The sequence below is a fragment of the Littorina saxatilis genome, linkage group LG3 (assembly GCF_037325665.1).
Source record: "Littorina saxatilis isolate snail1 linkage group LG3, US_GU_Lsax_2.0, whole genome shotgun sequence".
In the NCBI taxonomy this organism is placed as follows: Eukaryota; Metazoa; Mollusca; class Gastropoda; order Littorinimorpha; family Littorinidae; genus Littorina; species Littorina saxatilis.
Window position 1 is genome coordinate 77,322,384 of NC_090247.1, and position 20,091 is coordinate 77,342,474.

Sequence of the window (20,091 nt, forward strand, 5' to 3'; positions counted from 1 at the left end):
CTTAAAAACAAAACAGCTACATACCACGGTAATTTTGCAAAAGAATAATGTACAATCTTTATGCTATTGAACAACTGCGAGTGCCTGTGCGCAAGCGTCGGTTTTCCGTTTCATTACAGGCCTGCTGTGCAAGGGAGGCAACTTCTAATAACTCTTTTGCGTGGTAAGGTATCTTTATGTAAGACCTATGGCCGCGCTATTTTCTGGCGAGACGGGTTTTGAGCCATTTTTACTGACAGAATTCGTCGATTATTTGTGAATTTGGATCTTTCGGATTCCTCTGACGTCTGTAACAGTAATCATCTACCGTGTCGACATTCACGTCAGCTGTGTCAACACCTACTTTTTGCTGATATTGCACATTGACAGAAACTGATCGAGTAATCTTCTTTTTTTGATGACCTGAAGGCTGAACAAAAGTGTTGCCTCATCTTCAGACATTCCAGTGGCCGGCGGCAAGCTTTGGAAGAACATGATTTATTCGCCGTTTTTGTAGATTTATCTTGGTTGTGAAAGATCGACTGGCTTCTGAATGTAAGAGAAACATGTCTGAAAAAGGATCTTTGAGTTCTCTGCTCAAATACCGGTTCAACAAACGTGCGTCTGACAAAATGAACCACAGCGACAGCAAAGACAGCGAGAGTGGCGATGGTGCTTTGTCGAACGGTGAGGACGTTTTCCGTGCTTTATCATCTGTCGCTGGTGGATGTCCTCTTGTTCGTCTCTGTTTTATCGTGAAACGGTTGGGGGGAAATCACAAGTAGACTCATGGTTGAGTTAGATCAGTACCTCAGTCAATGAGTCATTGTTCCTGATTTACTGGTTCAGTGGTTGTTTGTCTAAAACTTTTGATAGTAGTGTAAGTGAAGACCCTGGTACTGGTAGATCCTATATAGGTCTATGATCCTTGTGAGTATGATCCTTGTGAGTATGATTTGTGCACGACTAAACTAGTATTAGTATTAGTAGTAAACATATATATTTGTAAATGTACGGCTGTCGCAGGTGCCAGCAGCAGTAATGCAGCAGAACCATCAGGAGATAACTCTGGTTCTCCTGTGTTCAACAAGAAGTTTGGTCGGCCAGAATCATCAGGTGATGCTGCGTCTCCATGGCTGTCCAAGTCTCACGGGATGACTTCTAATGGGGACCAGAAAATGAAAGGGTAACTTAGTTTTATACGCCTTGAAGTTCAAGTTTGTTGATGTGATTGACAAGTTTATTATTGAATTTGAAGATGATTTATCTAATTGACCTAGATTTATATTACTCGCTGTCAGTGTGGCAGAAGGGGTCTAAGTGGGTGCATTCCCTTTCGTCAGTCTTTACTTAGGTAGGTTTTTGTTTTTTTAAGTATTGTTTGCTTTTCTGTTTGATCAAATTTTCTATGCCTGTGGTTTTTTTTCTATCACCGTGAGCCTGTCAATCATCCTTCATGCTTGCATTGCTGAGCCTGTCAATCATCCTTCATGCTTGCATTGCTGAGCCTGTCAATCATCCTTCATGCTTGCATTGCTGAAGTTTCTGTTCTCTCCTGTGGCTCCTCTCATCAGCAAGAGCAGGCAGAAGTACAAGCGCGTGAGGACTTACACCACTTCTGATTCTGACAGCGAAACAGACGCCACGGCGACCTTGACCTCGGAGTCCCAGTCCCCGGGGGAGGAGGGTGGTTCCCAGGGTGACGCCCAGCAGTGGGAACAACAGCTACGCACCAACTTTCCCGCCGCAACCTCTCTGCAAGTCAGGGCTGCCGTTGCCGCGGCTACTAGAGCTGGCAATTTTGAAGCTGGGGAGGACTACCTGGTGAAAGGTGATACATTGAGAAAGATTGTTAACCTTTGTTTCATTGAGAAAGATTGTTAACCTTTGTTTCATTTGCTTGCACTTTGCTTGGATTTGTTCTTTTATTCAATTATTCTTTGTTTTGCTTGTTTAACATTCAGGCATGGGAATTGTCCGCCGAACGGCGGATTTCCGCCGAAATTTTTGTTTGTTCCGCCGGAAAAGCAAAAGTGTCCGCCGAAAAAATAAAAGGGGGGAAGGCACACAAAAAAAGCACTGGTTACTTTTGCCTTAGCGCAAAAGCCCGCGAAAACTGTCCGTACTTTGTTCACGCACTGCTACCGCCCGCCTCAGTTACTTCAACTTTGAGTGAAACAGCTCGCTGTTGATTCGCGGGCACGCTATAGGATTCGCGGGCACGCGACAGCATTGAACGCAGTGTACCAGTGAAAATGTCGATCGCGCGTGTTGTAAAACATGGTCAAAGATTCGATGACACTGGATGCGCGAACAAATGGAAATGGGAGTGGGTGTCGGCTGTTGTGGAAGTGAATAGAGACAAACAGCGCGTCGGCACCCGTTTTAGAAAAATTGATGTCCGTGGTTCAGCACAGTGGTGCATCGTCTGCAACACATACTAACTGTTACTGGCATCTCCGCAAGAAGAAGCACATTGAAACGTGCTCTTCTTTGAAGGACAATCAACGTTTGCCAGGTGGGTTTTTTTCTGCTCAAGTAAGGCACAGTGCTCCTGAATTGTTTGATTTTCCTTCGATTTTATACGGCAGAAGAAGAACAGATTTTGGCTCAAGTCAAGCGAAGAACACCGCTCTAGATCTGAACTTTGCGCATCTGTTTCAGTTTTTCTCCATTCGAATGTCACTGTGCTGATCGTATTCGTAATCTTCGAACTACATTTACCAAATTTAAGCAAGGGTTGGAGCTGGGCTGGTACCCAAACCGCTAACCCACAAATCGAAGAAAAATCTATGCGTTGAGCCTTATTTTCTTCTTCTTTTTTGTATACTTTTTTTTTAAACTCCTTGTAAGAGATCATGGGAAAGTAACTTAAGTAGGCAATTCTTATTGGTGAGCCTTTGTAACTTTTATGTTTGAAAATAAACCAGATTGTGTTACAAGTTACATTTTCCTGTTTGTCTCAACAGATCAATTTTTTTAACAAATTTTAACCATATAATACATGTATATTTTTTTTCTTCAAAAATTGGTACTAAAAACTCTGATTCTAAAAACAGAATTTAATGGCAAACTTGGAGCTCAGATGACACCAGATTGCACCATCTGGGTTCTTTGGAGAAAAAAATTTCCGGGGGGGCATGCCCCCGGACCCCCCTAGTAAGGCTAGGCGCTTCGCGCCGTCAACTTGACGCTTCGCGTCTTCAGTTAAAAATTTTCCGCCTTTTTTACAATTTTCAATTCCCATGCCTGAACATTACTTTGGTGCTTGTGTGTGAGTGAGGCTGAGTGATAAAAAAAATCCATCTCACACGGCATAAATAAATCCCTGCGCCTTGAATATGTGCGCGATATAAATTGCATAAAATTTAAAAAATAAATCCCTGCGCTTAGAACTGTACCCACGGAATACGCGCGATATAAGCCTCATATTGATAGCCTGTATAAACCATTGTGTGTGAGTGAGGCTGAGTGAGGCTGAGTGATAGCCTGTATAAACCATTGTGTGTGAGTGAGGCTGAGTGATAGCCTGTATAAACCATTGTGTGTGAGTGAGGCTGAGTGATAGCCTGTATCAACCATTGTGTGTGAGTGAGGCTGAGTGATAGCCTGTATCAACCATTGTGTGTGAGTGAGGCTGAGTGATAGCCTGTATAAACCATTGTGTGTGAGTGAGGCTGAGTGATAGCCTGTATAAACCATTGTGTGTGAGTGAGGCTGAGTGATAGCCTGTATAAACTCTGTTTCTTTTGATCTGGGTGAATGGAGACATGGACGCAAACTGAAATTTGTTGATATACTATCCTTTGTTGAGAGTGGAAGATAATTGGAGGCAAACAGGTGGTAGTCACTAAAGCCTTGTTATTGTTCTTGATGGGGTGAAGGGTTTTCTCTTCTGTGAACTAATAAGCTTTTCTTATATATATTTGTGTTAACGAGTACATTCATAAAGAGTTGATTAGTATGGCAGTTGAGACAAACTACTACTGGCACTATATCATCAGGCAATGCATCACCCTTTAACCTTAACCTTCCTGGGTTTTCACAAATATTATGCAATTGCAATAGGCCCTGGTGATATGTTATGAAATAACAACAATAACATGTGCTGTTGTACAGGTAACTCTGCGTTGAAACGAAGCCACCAGGAGGTTGAGGAAGAGGAGGACGATGCCCCTCAGGTCAAGGCCACCTACAAACGCATCCGCATCATGTCGGGTGACAGCGACACACAGAGTACCCTGCCCTTGTCTCTCAACAACTCGCAGCATGTCAACGACTCGCAGCGCACGGAGAGTTACAGTCTGGGGGACACACAGCGCACAGAGAGCTACTCGCTCTCACAGTCGGAGGAAACGAGCGTGGAGTTCTTGCGAGAAGCATTCCCCGGTCTGCCGCACCAGGTGACATTTCACTTTGACCTTCAACCCTTTCAAGTTTCAACATCTATCATCAGGAACATTTTGCACTCCCCACATGCACCCACAATGTGTTTGAAAGCTGACTTGGGCACCAGTGAATGATATCCCCCCCCCCCCCCCCCCAACAAAAACAACAAATACACACACACACACACACACACACACACACAAACACACACAAACACACACACACACACAGAGAAACTGTAGTAAATAGATATGTATGTGGGTACTGAAATATACTGTCATTCCCACAACCCCACCGGCATCACCTTATGAAGTGGGAGCAAGAATGTATTCATTCTTTTTGTATTTTTTTGTAACAATGTTGTTTTTTTAAGCGTGTAAAGTTTTCATTTTCTTTGCAGCGCCTGTGCCAAGTTCTGCGAGATTGCCACGGCAACACGGACCAGGCGGTGGTGGTGCTGAGCAGTGACGTGAAGGACGCAGAGCAGAAAGCTCGGCCACAGTCATCCACAGCACGCGGCACTCGCACCACTAACAACGGTCAGTGTCTGCAGCACACGTTGACACGACAAAACCACTGTGGTGGTGATGATTTGCTGTGGTGAAATGTTGACAGCATCTGAGAATGAAGCAAATGCTTGTTCGTATGTTTGAAGTCTGTTTGTAACATGAAATTACTGCAGTCCATCTGGTAAGTTTGGAACAAGCATTCCCTTTGCTATGGTGTAGCTTTAGTTTAAACTGGTAGGAATCTTCAGATCAGAAAAAAGAGTATCAAGTGGCTTGAGCCTATGTTGCAGGGGGGCTTTAGGCTCATAAAGAAAAGCATTGAATGATACCTTGTTGCATTGAGTGATTTGCAGCTGATGGGTTACTTGCTGTTTGCAGGGAAACATGAATCACTCAGCCTGTCTGATGAAGACGAGGACTACGATGAGGAGGAAGATGAAGACAGCGATGACAGTGTGGTGAGTTCTCTTCACTTTCATAGTCTGCCAAACAATCACATCTATTTTGAAGAAAGCAAAGAAAAGGTGACTTTGAGATGCACTTCAACAGCTTAGTGGTAAGGACGTTAGCCTTCCAGTTCCATATGGAAGGTTCAGGGTTCAGGGTTTGAATCCTGGCCATGTCTGGTGGGTTAAGGGTGGAGAGTTTTCCAATCTCCCAGGTTGCAGACCCGCTAGTGCCTAATCCCCCTTTATGTGCAGACCTGCTAGTGCCTTATCCCTCTTCATGTGTAGACCTGCTAGTGCCTTATCCCCCTTAATGTGTAGACCTGCTAGTGCCTTATCCCCCTTCATGTGTAGACCTGCTAGTGCCTTATCCCTCTTCATGTGTAGACCTGCTAGTGTCTTATCCCTCTTCATGTGTAGACCTGCTAGTGCCTTATCCCTCTTCATGTGTAGACCTGCTAGTGCCTAATCCCCCTTCATGTGTAGACCTGCTAGTGCCTTATCCCCCTTCATGTGTAGACCTGCTAGTGCCTTATCCCCCTTCATGTGTAGACCTGCTAGTGTCTTATCCCCCTTCATGTGTAGACCTGCTAGTGCCTTATCCCCCTTAATGTGTAGACCTGCTAGTGCCTTATCCCCCTTAATGTGTAGACCTGCTAGTGCCTTATCCCCCTTCATGTGTAGACCTGCTAGTGTCTTATCCCTCTTCATGTGTAGACCTGCTAGTGCCTAATCCCCCTTCATGTGTAGACCTAGTGCCTAATCCCCCTTCATGTGTAGACCTAGTGTCTTATCCTCCTTCATGTGTAGACCTAGTGCCTTATCCTCCTTCATGTGTAGACCTAGTGCCTAATCCCCCTTCATGTGTAGACCAGCTAGTGCCTAATCCCCCTTCATGTGTAGACCTGCTAGTGCCTTATCCTCCTTCATGTGTAGACCTGCTAGTGCCTTATCCCCCTTCATGTGTAGACCTAGTGCCTTATCCTCCTTCATGTGTAGACCTGCTAGTGCCTAATACCCCTTCATGTGTAGACCTAGTGCCTTATCCCCCCTCATGTGTAGACCCGCTAGTGCCTTATCCCCCTTCATGTGTAGACCTAGTGCCTTATCCCCCTTCATGTGTAGACCTAGTGTCTTATCCCCCTTCATGTGTAGACCTGCTAGTGCCTTATCCCCCTTCATGTGTAGACCTAGTGCCTAATCCCCCTTCATGTGTAGACCTAGTGCCTTATCCCCCTTCATGTGTAGACCTGCTAGTGCCTTATCCCTCTTCATGTGTAGACCTGCTAGTGCCTTATCCCCCTTCATGTGTAGACCTAGTGCCTTATCCCCCTTCATGTGTAGACCTGCTAGTGTCTTATCCCCCTTCATGTGTAGACCTGCTAGTGCCTTATCTCCCTTCATGTGTAGACCTGCTAGTGCCTTATCCCCCTTCATGTGTAGACCTGCTAGTGTCTTATCCCCCTTCATGTGTAGACCTAGTGCCTTATCCCTCTTCATGTGTAGACCTAGTGCCTTATCCCCCTTCATGTGTAGACCTAGTGCCTTATCCCCCTTCATGTGTAGACCTGCTAGTGCCTTATCCCCCTTCATGTGTAGACCTAGTGCCTAATCCCCCTTCATGTGTAGACCTAGTGCCTAATCCCCCTTCATGTGTAGACCTGCTAGTGCCTTATCCCCCTTCATGTGTAGACCTGCTAGTGCCTTATCCCCCTTCATGTGTAGACCTAGTGCCTTATCCCCCTTCATGTGTAGACCTAGTGCCTTATCCTCCTTCATGTGTAGACCTAGTGCCTTATCCCCCTTCATGTGTAGACCTAGTGCCTTATCCCCCTTCATGTGTAGACCTAGTGCCTTATCCCCCTTCATGTGTAGACCTAGTGCCTTATCCTCCTTCATGTGTAGACCTAGTGCCTTATCCCCCTTCATGTGTAGACCTGCTAGTGTCTTATCCCCCTTCATGTGTAGACCTGCTAGTGCCTTATCCCTCTTCATGTGTAGACCTAGTGCCTTATCCCCCTTCATGTGTAGACCTAGTGCCTTCTCCCCCTTCATGTGTAGACCTGCTAGTGCCTTATCCCCCTTCATGTGTAGACCTGCTAGTGTCTTATCCCCCTTCATGTGTAGACCTGCTAGTGTCTTATCCCCCTTCATGTGTAGACCTGCTAGTGCCTTATCCCCCTTCATGTGTAGACCTGCTAGTGCCTTATCCCCCTTCATGTGTAGACCTGCTAGTGCCTTATCCCCCTTCATGTGTAGACCTAGTGCCTTATCCCCCTTCATGGGTAGACCTAGTGCCTTATCCCCCTTCATGTGTAGACCCGCTAGTGTCTTATCCCCCTTCATGTGTAGACCTGCTAGTGCCTTATCCCCCTTCATGTGTAGACCTGCTAGTGCCTTATCCCCCTTCATGTGTAGACCTAGTGCCTTATCCCCCTTCATGTGTAGACCTGCTAGTGCCTTATCCCCCTTCATGTGTAGACCTGCTAGTGCCTTATCCCCCTTCATGTGTAGACCTAGTGTCTTATCCCCCTTCATGTGTAGACCTGCTAGTGTCTTATCTCCCTTCATGTGTAGACCTGCTAGTGCCTTATCCCCCTTCATGTGTAGACCTGCTAGTGCCTTATCCCCCTTCATGTGTAGACCTGCTAGTGCCTTATCCCCCTTCATGTGTAGACCTGCTAGTGCCTTATCCCCCTTCATGTGTAGACCTAGTGCCTTATCCCCCTTCATGTGTAGACCTAGTGCCTTATCCCCCTTCATGTGTAGACCTGCTAGTGCCTAATCCCCCTTCATGTGTAGACCTAGTACCTTATCCCCCTTCATGTGTAGACCTGCTTGTGCCTTATCCCTCTTCATGTGTAGACCTGCTTGTGCCTTATCCCCCTTCATGTGTAGACCTAGTGCCTAATCCCCCTTCATGTGTAGACCTAGTGCCTAATCCCCCTTCATGTGTAGACCTAGTACCTTATCCCCCTTCATGTGTAGACCTGCTTGTGCCTTATCCCCCTTCATGTGTAGACCTAGTGCCTTATCCCCCTTCATGTGTAGACCTGCTAGTGCCTTATCCCCCTTCATGTGTAGACCTGCTAGTGCCTTATCCCTCTTCATGTGTAGACCTGCTAGTGCCTTATCCCCCTTCATGTGTAGACCCGCTAGTGTCTTATCCCCCTTCATGTGTAGACCTGCTAGTGCCTTATCCCCCTTCATGTGTAGACCTGCTAGTGTCTTATCCCCCTTCATGTGTAGACCTGCTAGTGCCTTATCCCCCTTCATGTGTAGACCTAGTGCCTTATCCCCCTTCATGTGTAGACCTAGTGCCTTATCCCTCTTCATGTGTAGACCTGCTAGTGCCTTATCCCCCTTCATGTGTAGACCTGCTAGTGCCTTATCTCCCTTCATGTGTAGACCCGCTAGTGCCTTATCCCCCTTCATGTGTAGACCTAGTGCCTTATCCCCCTTCATGTGTAGACCTGCTAGTGCCTTATCCCCCTTCATGTGTAGACCTAGTGCCTTATCCCTCTTCATGTGTAGACCTGCTAGTGTCTTATCCCCCTTCATGTGTAGACCTAGTGCCTTATCCCTCTTCATGTGTAGACCTGCTAGTGTCTTATCCCCCTTCATGTGTAGACCTAGTACCTTATCCCCCTTCATGTGTAGACCTAGTGCCTTATCCCCCTTCATGTGTAGACCTAGTGCCTTATCCCCCTTCATGTGTAGACCTAGTGCCTTATCCCCCTTCATGTGTAGACCCGCTAGTGCCTTATCCCCCTTCATGTGTAGACCTAGTGCCTTATCCCCCTTCATGTGTAGACCTGCTAGTGCCTTATCTCCCTTCATGTGTAGACCTAGTGCCTTATCCCCCTTCATGTGTAGACCTAGTGTCTTATCCCCCTTCATGTGTAGACCTGCTAGTACCTTATCCCCCTTCATGTGTAGACCTGCTAGTACCTTATCCCCCTTCATGTGTAGACCTAGTGCCTTATCCCCCTTCATGTGTAGACCTAGTGCCTTATCCCCCTTCATGTGTAGACCTAGTGTCTTATCCCCCTTCATGTGTAGACCTAGTACCTTATCCCCCTTCATGTGTAGACCTAGTACCTTATCCCCCTTCATGTGTAGACCTAGTGTCTTATCCCCGTTCATGTGTAGACCTAGTACCTTATCCCCCTTCATGTGTAGACCTAGTGCCTTATCCCCCTTCATGTGTAGACCTAGTGCCTTATCCCCCTTCATGTGTAGACCTAGTACCTTATCCCCCTTCATGTGTAGACCTAGTGTCTTATCCCCCTTCATGTGTAGACCTAGTGCCTTATCCCCCTTCATGTGTAGACCTAGTGCCTTATCCCCCTTCATGTGTAGACCTAGTGTCTTATCCCCCTTCATGTGTAGACCTAGTGCCTTATCCCCCTTCATGTGTAGACCTGCTAGTGTCTTATCCCTCTTCATGTGTAGACCTAGTGCCTTATCCCCCTTCATGTGTAGACCTGCTAGTGCCTTATCCCCCTTCATGTGTAGACCTAGTGCCTTATCCCTCTTCATGTGTAGACCTAGTGCCTAATCCCCCTTCATGTGTAGACCTGCTAGTACCTTATCCCCCTTCATGTGTAGACCTAGTGCCTAATCCCCCTTCATGTGTAGACCTGCTAGTGCCTTATCCCCCTTCATGTGTAGACCTAGTGCCTTATCCCTCTTCATGTGTAGACCTAGTGCCTTATCCCCCTTCATGTGTAGACCTAGTGTCTTATCCCCCTTCATGTGTAGACCTAGTGCCTTATCCCCCTTCATGTGTAGACCTAGTGCCTTATCCCCCTTCATGTGTAGACCTAGTGTCTTATCCCCCTTCATGTGTAGACCTAGTGCCTTATCCCCCTTCATGTGTAGACCTAGTGCCTTATCCCTCTTCATGTGTAGACCTAGTGCCTAATCCCCCTTCATGTGTAGACCTGCTAGTGCCTTATCCCCCTTCATGTGTAGACCTAGTGCCTAATCCCCCTTCATGTGTAGACCTGCTAGTGCCTTATCCCCCTTCATGTGTAGACCTGCTAGTGCCTTATCCCCCTTCATGTGTAGACCTGCTAGTGTCTTATCCCTCTTCATGTGTAGACCTAGTGCCTTATCCCCCTTCATGTGTAGACCTGCTAGTGTCTTATCCCTCTTCATGTGTAGACCTAGTGCCTTATCCCCCTTCATGTGTAGACCTGCTAGTGCCTTATCCCCCTTCATGTGTAGACCTGCTAGTGTCTTATCCCCCTTCATGTGTAGACCTAGTGCCTTATCCCCCTTCATGTGTAGACCTGCTAGTGTCTTATCCCCCTTCATGTGCAGACACAAGCACTATGGCCTAGTAATGCACACACACACACACACAAAAAAGACCGGCCCCCGTAGCGCTGTGGTTAGCGCATCGGGCTGCAGGCCGGGAGGTCGTGGGTTCGAATCCCATCAGGGTCATGTGGGTTTTTCGGGCTACGGTTGGCTCCTACCCAGAGTGGAAGTGCTATGGTTCCTATGGGAAGGCTGGGATCACACAGCCGAGTGTCATTCACTTAACGAATGCGACTTTGAGGGTGCTCAGGTTCTGTATACCTGACCAACACCACAGGTGCGGCAGTTCTCGGGCCTGGTTGATGCCAGGATATATTATGACAGTAAGAGTAGAGTGCTGCCCTGTCACGTAGTCTCAAAAACCAAATTGGAAATCCAAAGCATCATCATAATCATCCTCATCTCATTAATCATCCAAAATATAAATTGTCCTTGCTCTTGTGGCCCTTCATGCCCGGAGCTCTCATGGTGACCTTGGTCTCAGTGTTCCTGTTCGATCCTTCCCTGAATAGTAGTTCTGCTGTCAGTCTTCAACGTGTGACGTTCTGGGGGGTCGACGGAGGGACGTGGTGGCGGTCTGCTCCCTGGAGGGGACGCTCACTCAGTCTGGCTCCGCGACTTAAAAGTCAATGTCGTTAATAGGGGGCATAGTAGGTAGTGGGCTGCGTCCGTTAGCTCGGGACAGACCCACTACTGAACACCGTCGAAGTGACTCAGCAGAAGTGCAGTGTCATCTTCCGAGGGTAGCCTACCACAGTGACCCGACATCCCCCCCTGGAGCGTCTGTAAAATCGACAAGTCTGGCAGCGGAACGAAATTCAGAGGTGGTTGGAGCAGTGAGTGCAGGGACGGGGCGGTGTGAGAGCACAACAAGACAAGGAACAGGTGTAAGGGGAAGAAAAAAAAAAAGTAATGCACAAAAAAGATCCAGTAAAGCAAAACAAATTAATGTTTGTTTCCTAACCTATGACAAGGCCGGACAAATTAGTCAGTTGGCTAGTAATTATTTATTTTGAGGATTAAAGTGACATGTGTTGTGACAGGATGCGGACAAGAACACCAGCAAGCAGGAGCTGATCCTGTCATTCCTGGAGGAAGCCACTCTTGTTGAGCTGATGGTGCTGCCAGGGTGTTCCCGCAAAAAGGCCGAGGCCCTGATTGAGTTGCGGCCCTTTGGATCATGGGAAAAGATGGTGAGTCACGTAGTCAGAAAAGATCAATGGAGATTGTGTTCTGGCAAAAAGGCTGAGGCCCTGATTGAGTTGCGACCATTTGGGTCATGGGAAAAGATGGTGAGTCGAGAAGATCAATGGTGACGTAGTCAATGTACCACATATTTCACTACAAACATTAATTCAACAAGAAATTCCTACCCTGCACACGGAGCCGCCAGGCTGTTGACTCTTGTCATGTGTACAAGTTGAGGGTGCTCCTGGTGGACATGTGGACAGGTCTGTTGGGGTGGACAGGATCACTTACTCTTGTCATGTGTACAAGGTAAAGGGTGCTCCTGGTGGACATGTGGACAGATCTGTTGGGGTGGACACGATCACTTACTCTTGTCATGTGTACAAGGTAAAGGGTGCTCCTGGTGGACATGTGGACAGGTCTGTTGGGGTGGACACGATCACTTACTCTTGTCATGTGTACAAGGTAAAGGGTGCTCCTGGGGGACATGTGGACAGATCTGTTGGGGTGGACAGGATCACTTACTCTTGTCATGTGTACAAGGTAAAGGGTGCTCCTGGTGGACATGTGGACAGGTCTGTTGGGGTGGACAGGATCACTTACTCTTGTCATGTGTACAAGGTAAAGGGTGCTCCTGGTGGACATGTGGACAGATCTGTTGGGGTGGACAGGATCACTTACTCTTGTCATGTGTACAAGGTAAAGGGTGCTCCTGGTGGACATGTGGACAGATCTGTTGGGGTGGACAGGATCACTTACTCTTGTCATGTGTACAAGGTAAAGGGTGCTCCTGGTGGACATGTGGACAGATCTGTTGGGGTGGACAGGATCACTTACTCTTGTCATGTGTACAAGGTAAAGGGTGCTCCTGGTGGACATGTGGACAGGTCTGTTGGGGTGGACAGGATCACTTACTCTTGTCATGTGTACAAGTTGAGGGTGCTCCTGGTGGACATGTGGACAGGTCTGTTGGGGTGGACAGGATCACTTACTCTTGTCATGTGTACAAGGTAAAGGGTGCTCCTGGTGGACATGTGGACAGGTCTGTTGGGGTGGACAGGATCACTTACTCTTGTCATGTGTACAAGGTAAAGGGTGCTCCTGGTGGACATGTGGACAGATCTGTTGGGGTGGACAGGATCACTTACTCTTGTCATGTGTACAAGGTAAAGGGTGCTCCTGGTGGACATGTGGACAGGTCTGTTGGGGTGGACAGGATCACTTACTCTTGTCATGTGTACAAGGTAAAGGGTGCTCCTGGGGGACATGTGGACAGGTCTGTTGGGGTGGACAGGATCACTTACTCTTCCACATACATTTAAATAACTACACCATTCTTGCAGATGGAGATGCTAAAGAATGCCAAGTCACTGTCCTACTCACTGGTGCACGGTTGCTACGAGATCATCCAGCTGCGCAACGTGGTGGTGCGCCTGATGAAGCAGTGTGAGCAGATCTCCGGTCAGATGGAGCTGGTGGTCAGCAAGCTGACCGGGCGACTGGACGGACCCCACGACGACGAGGACCAGGTCACCACGCAGCCCAAACTCCTCAACGCTGAGTTAGTTCCCTTTCTTTTTTTCATTTCTCACACGTATCTTTCGTTTGAGTACTTTCTGCAGGTTCCAGTGTGGTTGTCTGGCTAAGCACAGGTCTGACATACTTGAGGTTCACGATGTAACAAAGCAGAGGTCTGACATACTTGAGGTTCATGATGTAACAAAGCAGAGGTCTGACATACTTGAGGTTCATGATGTAACAAAGCAGAGGTCTGACATACTGGAGGTTCATGATGTAACAAAGCAGAGGTCTGACATACTTGAGGTTCATGATGTAACAAAGCAGAGGTCTGACATACTGGAGGTTCATGATGTAACAAAGCAGAAGTCTGACATACTTGAGGTTCATGATGTAACAAAGCAGAAGTCTGACATACTTGAGGTTCATGATGTAACAAAGCAGAGGTCTGACATACTGGAGGTTCATGATGTAACAAAGCAGAAGTCTCACATACTTGAGGTTCATGATGTAACAAAGCAGAAGTCTGACATACTTGAGGTTCATGATGTAACAAAGCAGAGGTCTGACATACTGGAGGTTCATGATGTAACAAAGCAGAAGTCTCACATACTTGAGGTTCATGATGTAACAAAGCAGAGGTCTGACATACTTGAGGTTCACGATGTAACAAAGCAGAGGTCGGACATACTTGAGGTTCATGATGTAACAAAGCAGAAGTCTGACATACTTGAGGTTCATGATGTAGCAAAGCAGAAGTCTGACATACTTGAGGTTCATGATGTAACAAAGCAGAGGTCTGACATACTTGAGGTTCATGATGTAACAAAGCAGAAGTCTCACATACTTGAGGTTCATGATGTAACAAAGCAGAAGTCTGACATACTTGAGGTTCATGATGTAACAAAGCAGAGGTCTGACATACTTGAGGTTCACGATGTAACAAAGCAGAGGTCTGACATACTTGAGGTTAATGATGTAACAAAGCAGAGGTCTGACATACTGGAGGTTCATGATGTAACAAAGCAGAAGTCTGACATACTGGAGGTTCATGATGTAACAAAGCAGAGGTCTGACATACTTGAGGTTCACGATGTAACAAAGCAGAGGTCTGACATACTTGAGGTTCATGATGTAACAAAGCAGAGGTCTGACATACTGGAGGTTCATGATGTAACAAAGCAGAAGTCTGACATACTTGAGGTTCATGATGTAACAAAGCAGAAGTCTGACATACTTGAGGTTCATGATGTAACAAAGCAGAGGTCTGACATACTTGAGGTTCACGATGTAACAAAGCAGAGGTCTGACATACTTGAGGTTCATGATGTAACAAAGCAGAGGTCTGACATACTGGAGGTTCATGATGTTACAGCAGAGGTCTGACATACTGGAGGTTCATGATGTAACAAAGCAGAAGTCTGACATACTGGAGGTTCATGATGTAACAAAGCAGAAGTCTGACATACTGGAGGTTCATGATGTAACAAAGCAGAAGTCTGACATACTTGAGGTTCATGATATAACAAAGCAGAAGTCTGACATACTGGAGGTTCATGATGTAACAAAGCAGAGGTCTGACATACTGGAGGTTCATGATGTAACAAAGCAGAAGTCTGACATACTGGAGGTTCATGATGTAACAAAGCAGAGGTCTGACATACTGGAGGTTCATGATGTAACAAAGCAGATTGCTGGACTTCACCCTGGGGTGCAGTTGCTTTGCGCAAAGTGACATGATTTGTGTTGTATTACTTTCTCCAGGTTGATGTGTGTGGGTGTGAAGGAAGAAGCTATTGTCATGAATATCATTCCTGCAGCCTGGTCTCAAAGTGACATGATTTGCGTTGTATTACTTTCTCCAGGTTGATGTGTGTGGGTGTGAATGAAGAAGCTATTGTCATGAATATCATTCCTGCAGCCTGGTCTCAAAGCTGACTGGATTCATTGTAACGTCAGGGTTGCACTGGGAAACGTGCAAAATAATCTTTGTTAAAACGGCTGTGTAAAGTGTTGTGTTGGTGTGTGTGTCAGGTTGGAGCTGAAGCCGTACCAGCTGATCGGTCTCAATTGGCTGCGCATCATGCATTCACAGCAACTCAATGGAATCCTGGCAGATGAAATGGTGAGAAACCTTTTTTTGTTCCCACCTAAATTTGTCATAACTTAAAAATTTTTAGAGCATTTTTTGACATTAAATGTTACTGCTGGTGTTGCACAACGTAACACTGACAGCAAACAGCAAATTGAACTTTGAATACTAGAAACTCTCACAGGCTTGTGTAAACATTATTGGTCACGTGTTGATTGAGTTTTGTTCCTGTACCTGTGTGTACCCAGACCACTGCCTCTCAAGGATCCCTACAGTTCAAGTGTGGCTGTTGCTAATCAAGTCATGTGTTTCAGTCCCACACATTACTCGGCAGACTTTTCACGTTTTGGACCTGTTTGCCAGCCGTTATTACTGTGGCTTGAAGGTTTATTTTATTGTGTTTGTGTGTCTTGAGCTGAAGTGTGTTATGTTCAGTGTCTGGGCAAGACGATCCAGGCCATTGTTTTGTTTTATTGTGTTTGTCTCAATGTGTGTCTTGAGCTGAAGTGTGTTATGTCCAGGGTCTGGGCAAGACGATCCAGGCCATTGTTTTGTTTTATTGTGTTTGTGTCAATGTGTGTCTTGAGCTGAAGTGTGTTATGTCCAGGGTCTGGGCAAGACGATCCAGGCCATTGTTTTGTTTTATTGTGTTTGTGTCAATGTGTGTCTTGAGCTGAAGTGTGTTATGTCCAGGGTCTGGGCAAGACGATCCAGGCCATTGTTTTGTTTTATTGTGTTTGTGTCAATGTGTGTCTTGAGCTGAAGTGTGTTATGTCCAGGGTCTGGGCAAGACGATCCAGGCCATTGTTTTGTTTTATTGTGTTTGTGTCAATGTGTGTCTTGAGCTGAAGTGTGTTATGTCCAGGGTCTGGGCAAGACGATCCAGGCCATTGTTTTGTTTTATTGTGTTTGTGTCAATGTGTGTCTTGAGCTGAAGTGTGTTATGTCCAGGGTCTGGGGAAGACGATCCAGGCCATTGTTTTGTTTTATTGTGTTTGTGTCAATGTGTGTCTTGAGCTGAAGTTTGTTATGTTCAGTGTCTGGGCAAGACGATCCAGTCCATTGTTTTGTTTTATTGTGTTTGTGTCAATGTGTGTCTTGAGCTGAAGTGTGCTATGTCCAGGGCCTGGGCAAGTTGTGTTTGTGTCAATGTGTGTCTTGAGCTGAAGTGTGTTATGTCCAGGGTCTGGGCAAGACGATCCAGGCCATTGTTTTGTTTTATTGTGTTTGTGTCAATGTGTGTCTTGAGCTGAAGTGTGTTATGTCCAGGGTCTGGGCAAGACCATTCAGGCCATCGCCTTCCTGGCCCACCTGATGGAGGAGGGGGAGGAGGGGCCTCATGTCATCATCGTGCCGTCCTCCACCATAGGTATGTCTTTAGTCACATAGACACGGTGTATTATAGTATGTCTTTAGTCTTACCTACCAGGTGTTGTACCTGTGTCATCATCGTGCCGTCCTCCACCATAGGTATGTCTTTAGTCACATAGTATTATAGTATGTCTTTAGTCTTACCTACCAGGTGTTGTACCTGTGTCATCATCGTGCCGTCCTCCACCATAGGTATGTCTTTAGCCACTTACACAAGGTGCATATCTAGTTTTTACCTTAACTTTCTGATGGTCTTTTTTTTTTCTATCGCCTGGGTTTTTTTTACGTCAAATCCAAAAAACAACAAAATAATCCATACGACGATTGTGTCATCATCATACCGTCCATCACGGGTGTATCCACTTTTCGTCTTTCATCCCAGAACATGGCTTGATTCGTTTTTTCATCAAAATTAGATGACTTTTGGACATAACTCTGTCCAGTGTTTATGGGTTGTGGAAGAGTTGTTTTCCCTTGTTCTGGATCTGGATCTGGATGTAGTACATTGCAGTAGCCAATAATGGCTGTCGTCGCAATGGGCGAGAGAGCGCAGCGTGACGGAGTTTAAAAACTTTCTATACATGCATGCCCTTCCAGGTTGGTGGTGTCAACTGCTGGAATTTGGGCAGTGTTTAAAAGCAGGATAAAAACACCTGGCGGTGCGCCTATGGTGGTGGGGCCCTGCCAACACCTGATGTAAATGTGTTGGCAGTTGCTGAATGTACCACGGAGTCTTGTAGGCGGTTCCATTCAGTCGGCGTCCTGACAAAAAAAGAGTTTCTATACGGTTCAGATCGGCTATCCGGAATTTTGAAGGGTCTCGAGTTGTTGTAGACTCGCTTCTCAACGGGGTTTTCTGATGTGCACCCGTAAAACTTTGTTGATATAATTTTCCGCTTGGTCTTATCTGCGGGGGTGAGGAAACTTTCTGGGGGTATAGCTGGTACTTGTCCTCCCGTTATTTTATATAGCATTGTCAGGCGGAGTTGTTTGCGCCGATCTGCAAGTGTGGGTAGGTTTAGTCGCTGTAGCATTGCTGTGATGCAGCCAGGTTCTCTGGATCTGTAGTCTTTGCAGATGAATCTGGCTGCCTTGTGCTGTACCTTCTCGATTTTGTCGATGTCCTGTTTTAGATAAGGGTCCCACACAACTGCCCCATACTCAAGGGTCGATCGGACAAGAGTGACGTACGCCATGCGTCTGCACTCTTGCGGGCAGTTGTGCAGGTTTCTTCGTAGGAATCCGAGGACGGACCCTGCCTTGTTGCAGATGTTGCAGATGTGGGGTGACCATTTCAGGTCGGAGGATATTTGGATGCCGAGATAGGTACTCTGGCTGACGTGTTTAAGGATGGTATTGTCCAGTGTGTAGAAGTGTTGTTTCCATGGTTTCCATGGCTGGTCATTCTGTTGCTGATGATTGGTTGTGTTGTATATGCAGAGAACTGTCTGGTCATTGTGTGCTGATGATTGGTTGTGTTGTATATGCAGAGAACTGTCTGGTCATTTTGTGCTGATGATTGGTTGTGTTGTATGTATGTGTAGAGAACTGTCTGGTCATTGTGTGCTGATGATTGGTTGTGTTGTATGTATGTGCAGAGAACTGTCTGGTCATTTTGTGCTGATGATTGGTTGTGTTGTATGTATGTGCAGAGAACTGTCTGGTCATTGTGTGCTGATGATTGGTTGTGTTGTATATGCAGAGAACTGTCTGGTCATTTTGTGCTGATGATTGGTTGTGTTGTATGTATGTGTAGAGAACTGTCTGGTCATTGTGTGCTGATGATTGGTTGTGTTGTATATGCAGAGAACTGTCTGGTCATTTTGTGCTGATGATTGGTTGTGTTGTATGTATGTGTAGAGAACTGTCTGGTCATTGTGTGCTGATGATTGGTTGTGTTGTATGTATGTGTAGAGAACTGTCTGGTCATTGTGTGCTGATGATTGGTTGTGTTGTATGTATGTACAGAGAACTGTCTGGTCATTGTGTGCTGATGATTGGTTGTGTTGTATGTACAGAGAACTGTCTGGTCATTGTGTGCTGATGATTGGTTGTGTTGTATGTGTAGAGAACTGTCTGGTCATTGTGTGCTGATGATTGGTTGTGTTGTATGTGTAGAGAACTGTCTGGTCATTGTGTGCTGATGATTGGTTGTGTTGTATGTATGTGCAGAGAACTGTCTGGTCATTTTGTGCTGATGATTGGTTGTGTTGTATGTGTAGAGAACTGTCTGGTCATTGTGTGCTGATGATTGGTTGTGTTGTATGTGCAGAGAACTGTCTGGTCATTGTGTGCTGATGATCGGTTGTGTTGTATGTGCAGAGAACTGTCTGGTCATTGTGTGCTGATGATTGGTTGTGTTGTATGTATGTGTAGAGAACTGTCTGGTCATTGTGTGCTGATGATTGGTTGTGTTGTATGTATGTGCAGAGAACTGTCTGGTCATTGTGTGCTGATGATTGGTTGTGTTGTATGTGTAGAGAACTGTCTGGTCATTGTGTGCTGATGATTGGTTGTGTTGTATGTATGTACAGAGAACTGTCTGGTCATTGTGTGCTGATGATCGGTTGTGTTGTATATGCAGAGAACTGTCTGGTCATTGTGTACTGATGATTGGTTGTGTTGTATGTATGTACAGAGAACTGTCTGGTCATTGTGTGCTGATGATTGGTTGTGTTGTATGTATGTGTAGAGAACTGTCTGGTCATTGTGTGCTGATGATTGGTTGTGTTGTATGTGTAGAGAACTGTCTGGTCATTGTGTGCTGATGATTGGTTGTGTTGTATGTATGTGTAGAGAACTGTCTGGTCATTGTGTGCTGATGATTGGTTGTGTTGTATGTGTAGAGAACTGTCTGGTCATTGTGTGCTGATGATTGGTTGTGTTGTATGTGTAGAGAACTGTCTGGTCATTGTGTGCTAATGATTGGTTGTGTTGTATGTATGTGCAGAGAACTGTCTGGTCATTGTGTGCTGATGATTGGTTGTGTTGTATGTATGTGTAGAGAACTGTCTGGTCATTGTGTGCTGATGATTGGTTGTGTTGTATGTGCAGAGAACTGTCTGGTCATTTTGTGCTGATGATTGGTTGTGTTGTATGTATGTACAGAGAACTGTCTGGTCATTGTGTGCTGATGATTGGTTGTGTTGTATGTGCAGAGAACTGTCTGGTCATTTTGTGCTGATGATTGGTTGTGTTGTATGTATGTGCAGAGAACTGTCTGGTCATTTTGTGCTGATGATTGGTTGTGTTGTATGTATGTACAGAGAAC

At 46.0% G+C, this 20,091-nt stretch overlaps 1 protein-coding gene and 1 long non-coding RNA gene across 3 annotated transcripts in view; one reads left to right on the forward strand and one right to left on the reverse strand.

The window, feature by feature from the left end:
* Nucleotides 1-20,091, reverse strand: part of LOC138963308 (uncharacterized) — a 304,793-nt gene that overhangs the window by 135,200 nt on the left and 149,502 nt on the right. The gene's annotated exons all lie outside the window — the stretch shown is intronic.
* LOC138963303 (SWI/SNF-related matrix-associated actin-dependent regulator of chromatin subfamily A containing DEAD/H box 1B-like) overlaps nt 174-20,091 on the forward strand; it is a 59,938-nt gene continuing 40,020 nt past the window's right edge. Inside the window, exons 1-10 of one of the 2 annotated variants that reach the window (XM_070335365.1) lie at nt 174-666; nt 1,006-1,165; nt 1,554-1,810; nt 4,099-4,382; nt 4,769-4,907; nt 5,256-5,335; nt 11,695-11,844; nt 13,183-13,400; nt 15,392-15,482; nt 16,719-16,818. In XM_070335365.1, the coding sequence (XP_070191466.1) occupies nt 546-666; nt 1,006-1,165; nt 1,554-1,810; nt 4,099-4,382; nt 4,769-4,907; nt 5,256-5,335; nt 11,695-11,844; nt 13,183-13,400; nt 15,392-15,482; nt 16,719-16,818 (1,600 nt within the window). In that variant the 5' untranslated portion in view covers nt 174-545. The remainder of the gene's footprint in view (nt 667-1,005; nt 1,166-1,553; nt 1,811-4,098; nt 4,383-4,768; nt 4,908-5,255; nt 5,336-11,694; nt 11,845-13,182; nt 13,401-15,391; nt 15,483-16,718; nt 16,819-20,091) is intronic. The other variant, XM_070335366.1, reaches the window with a different exon arrangement.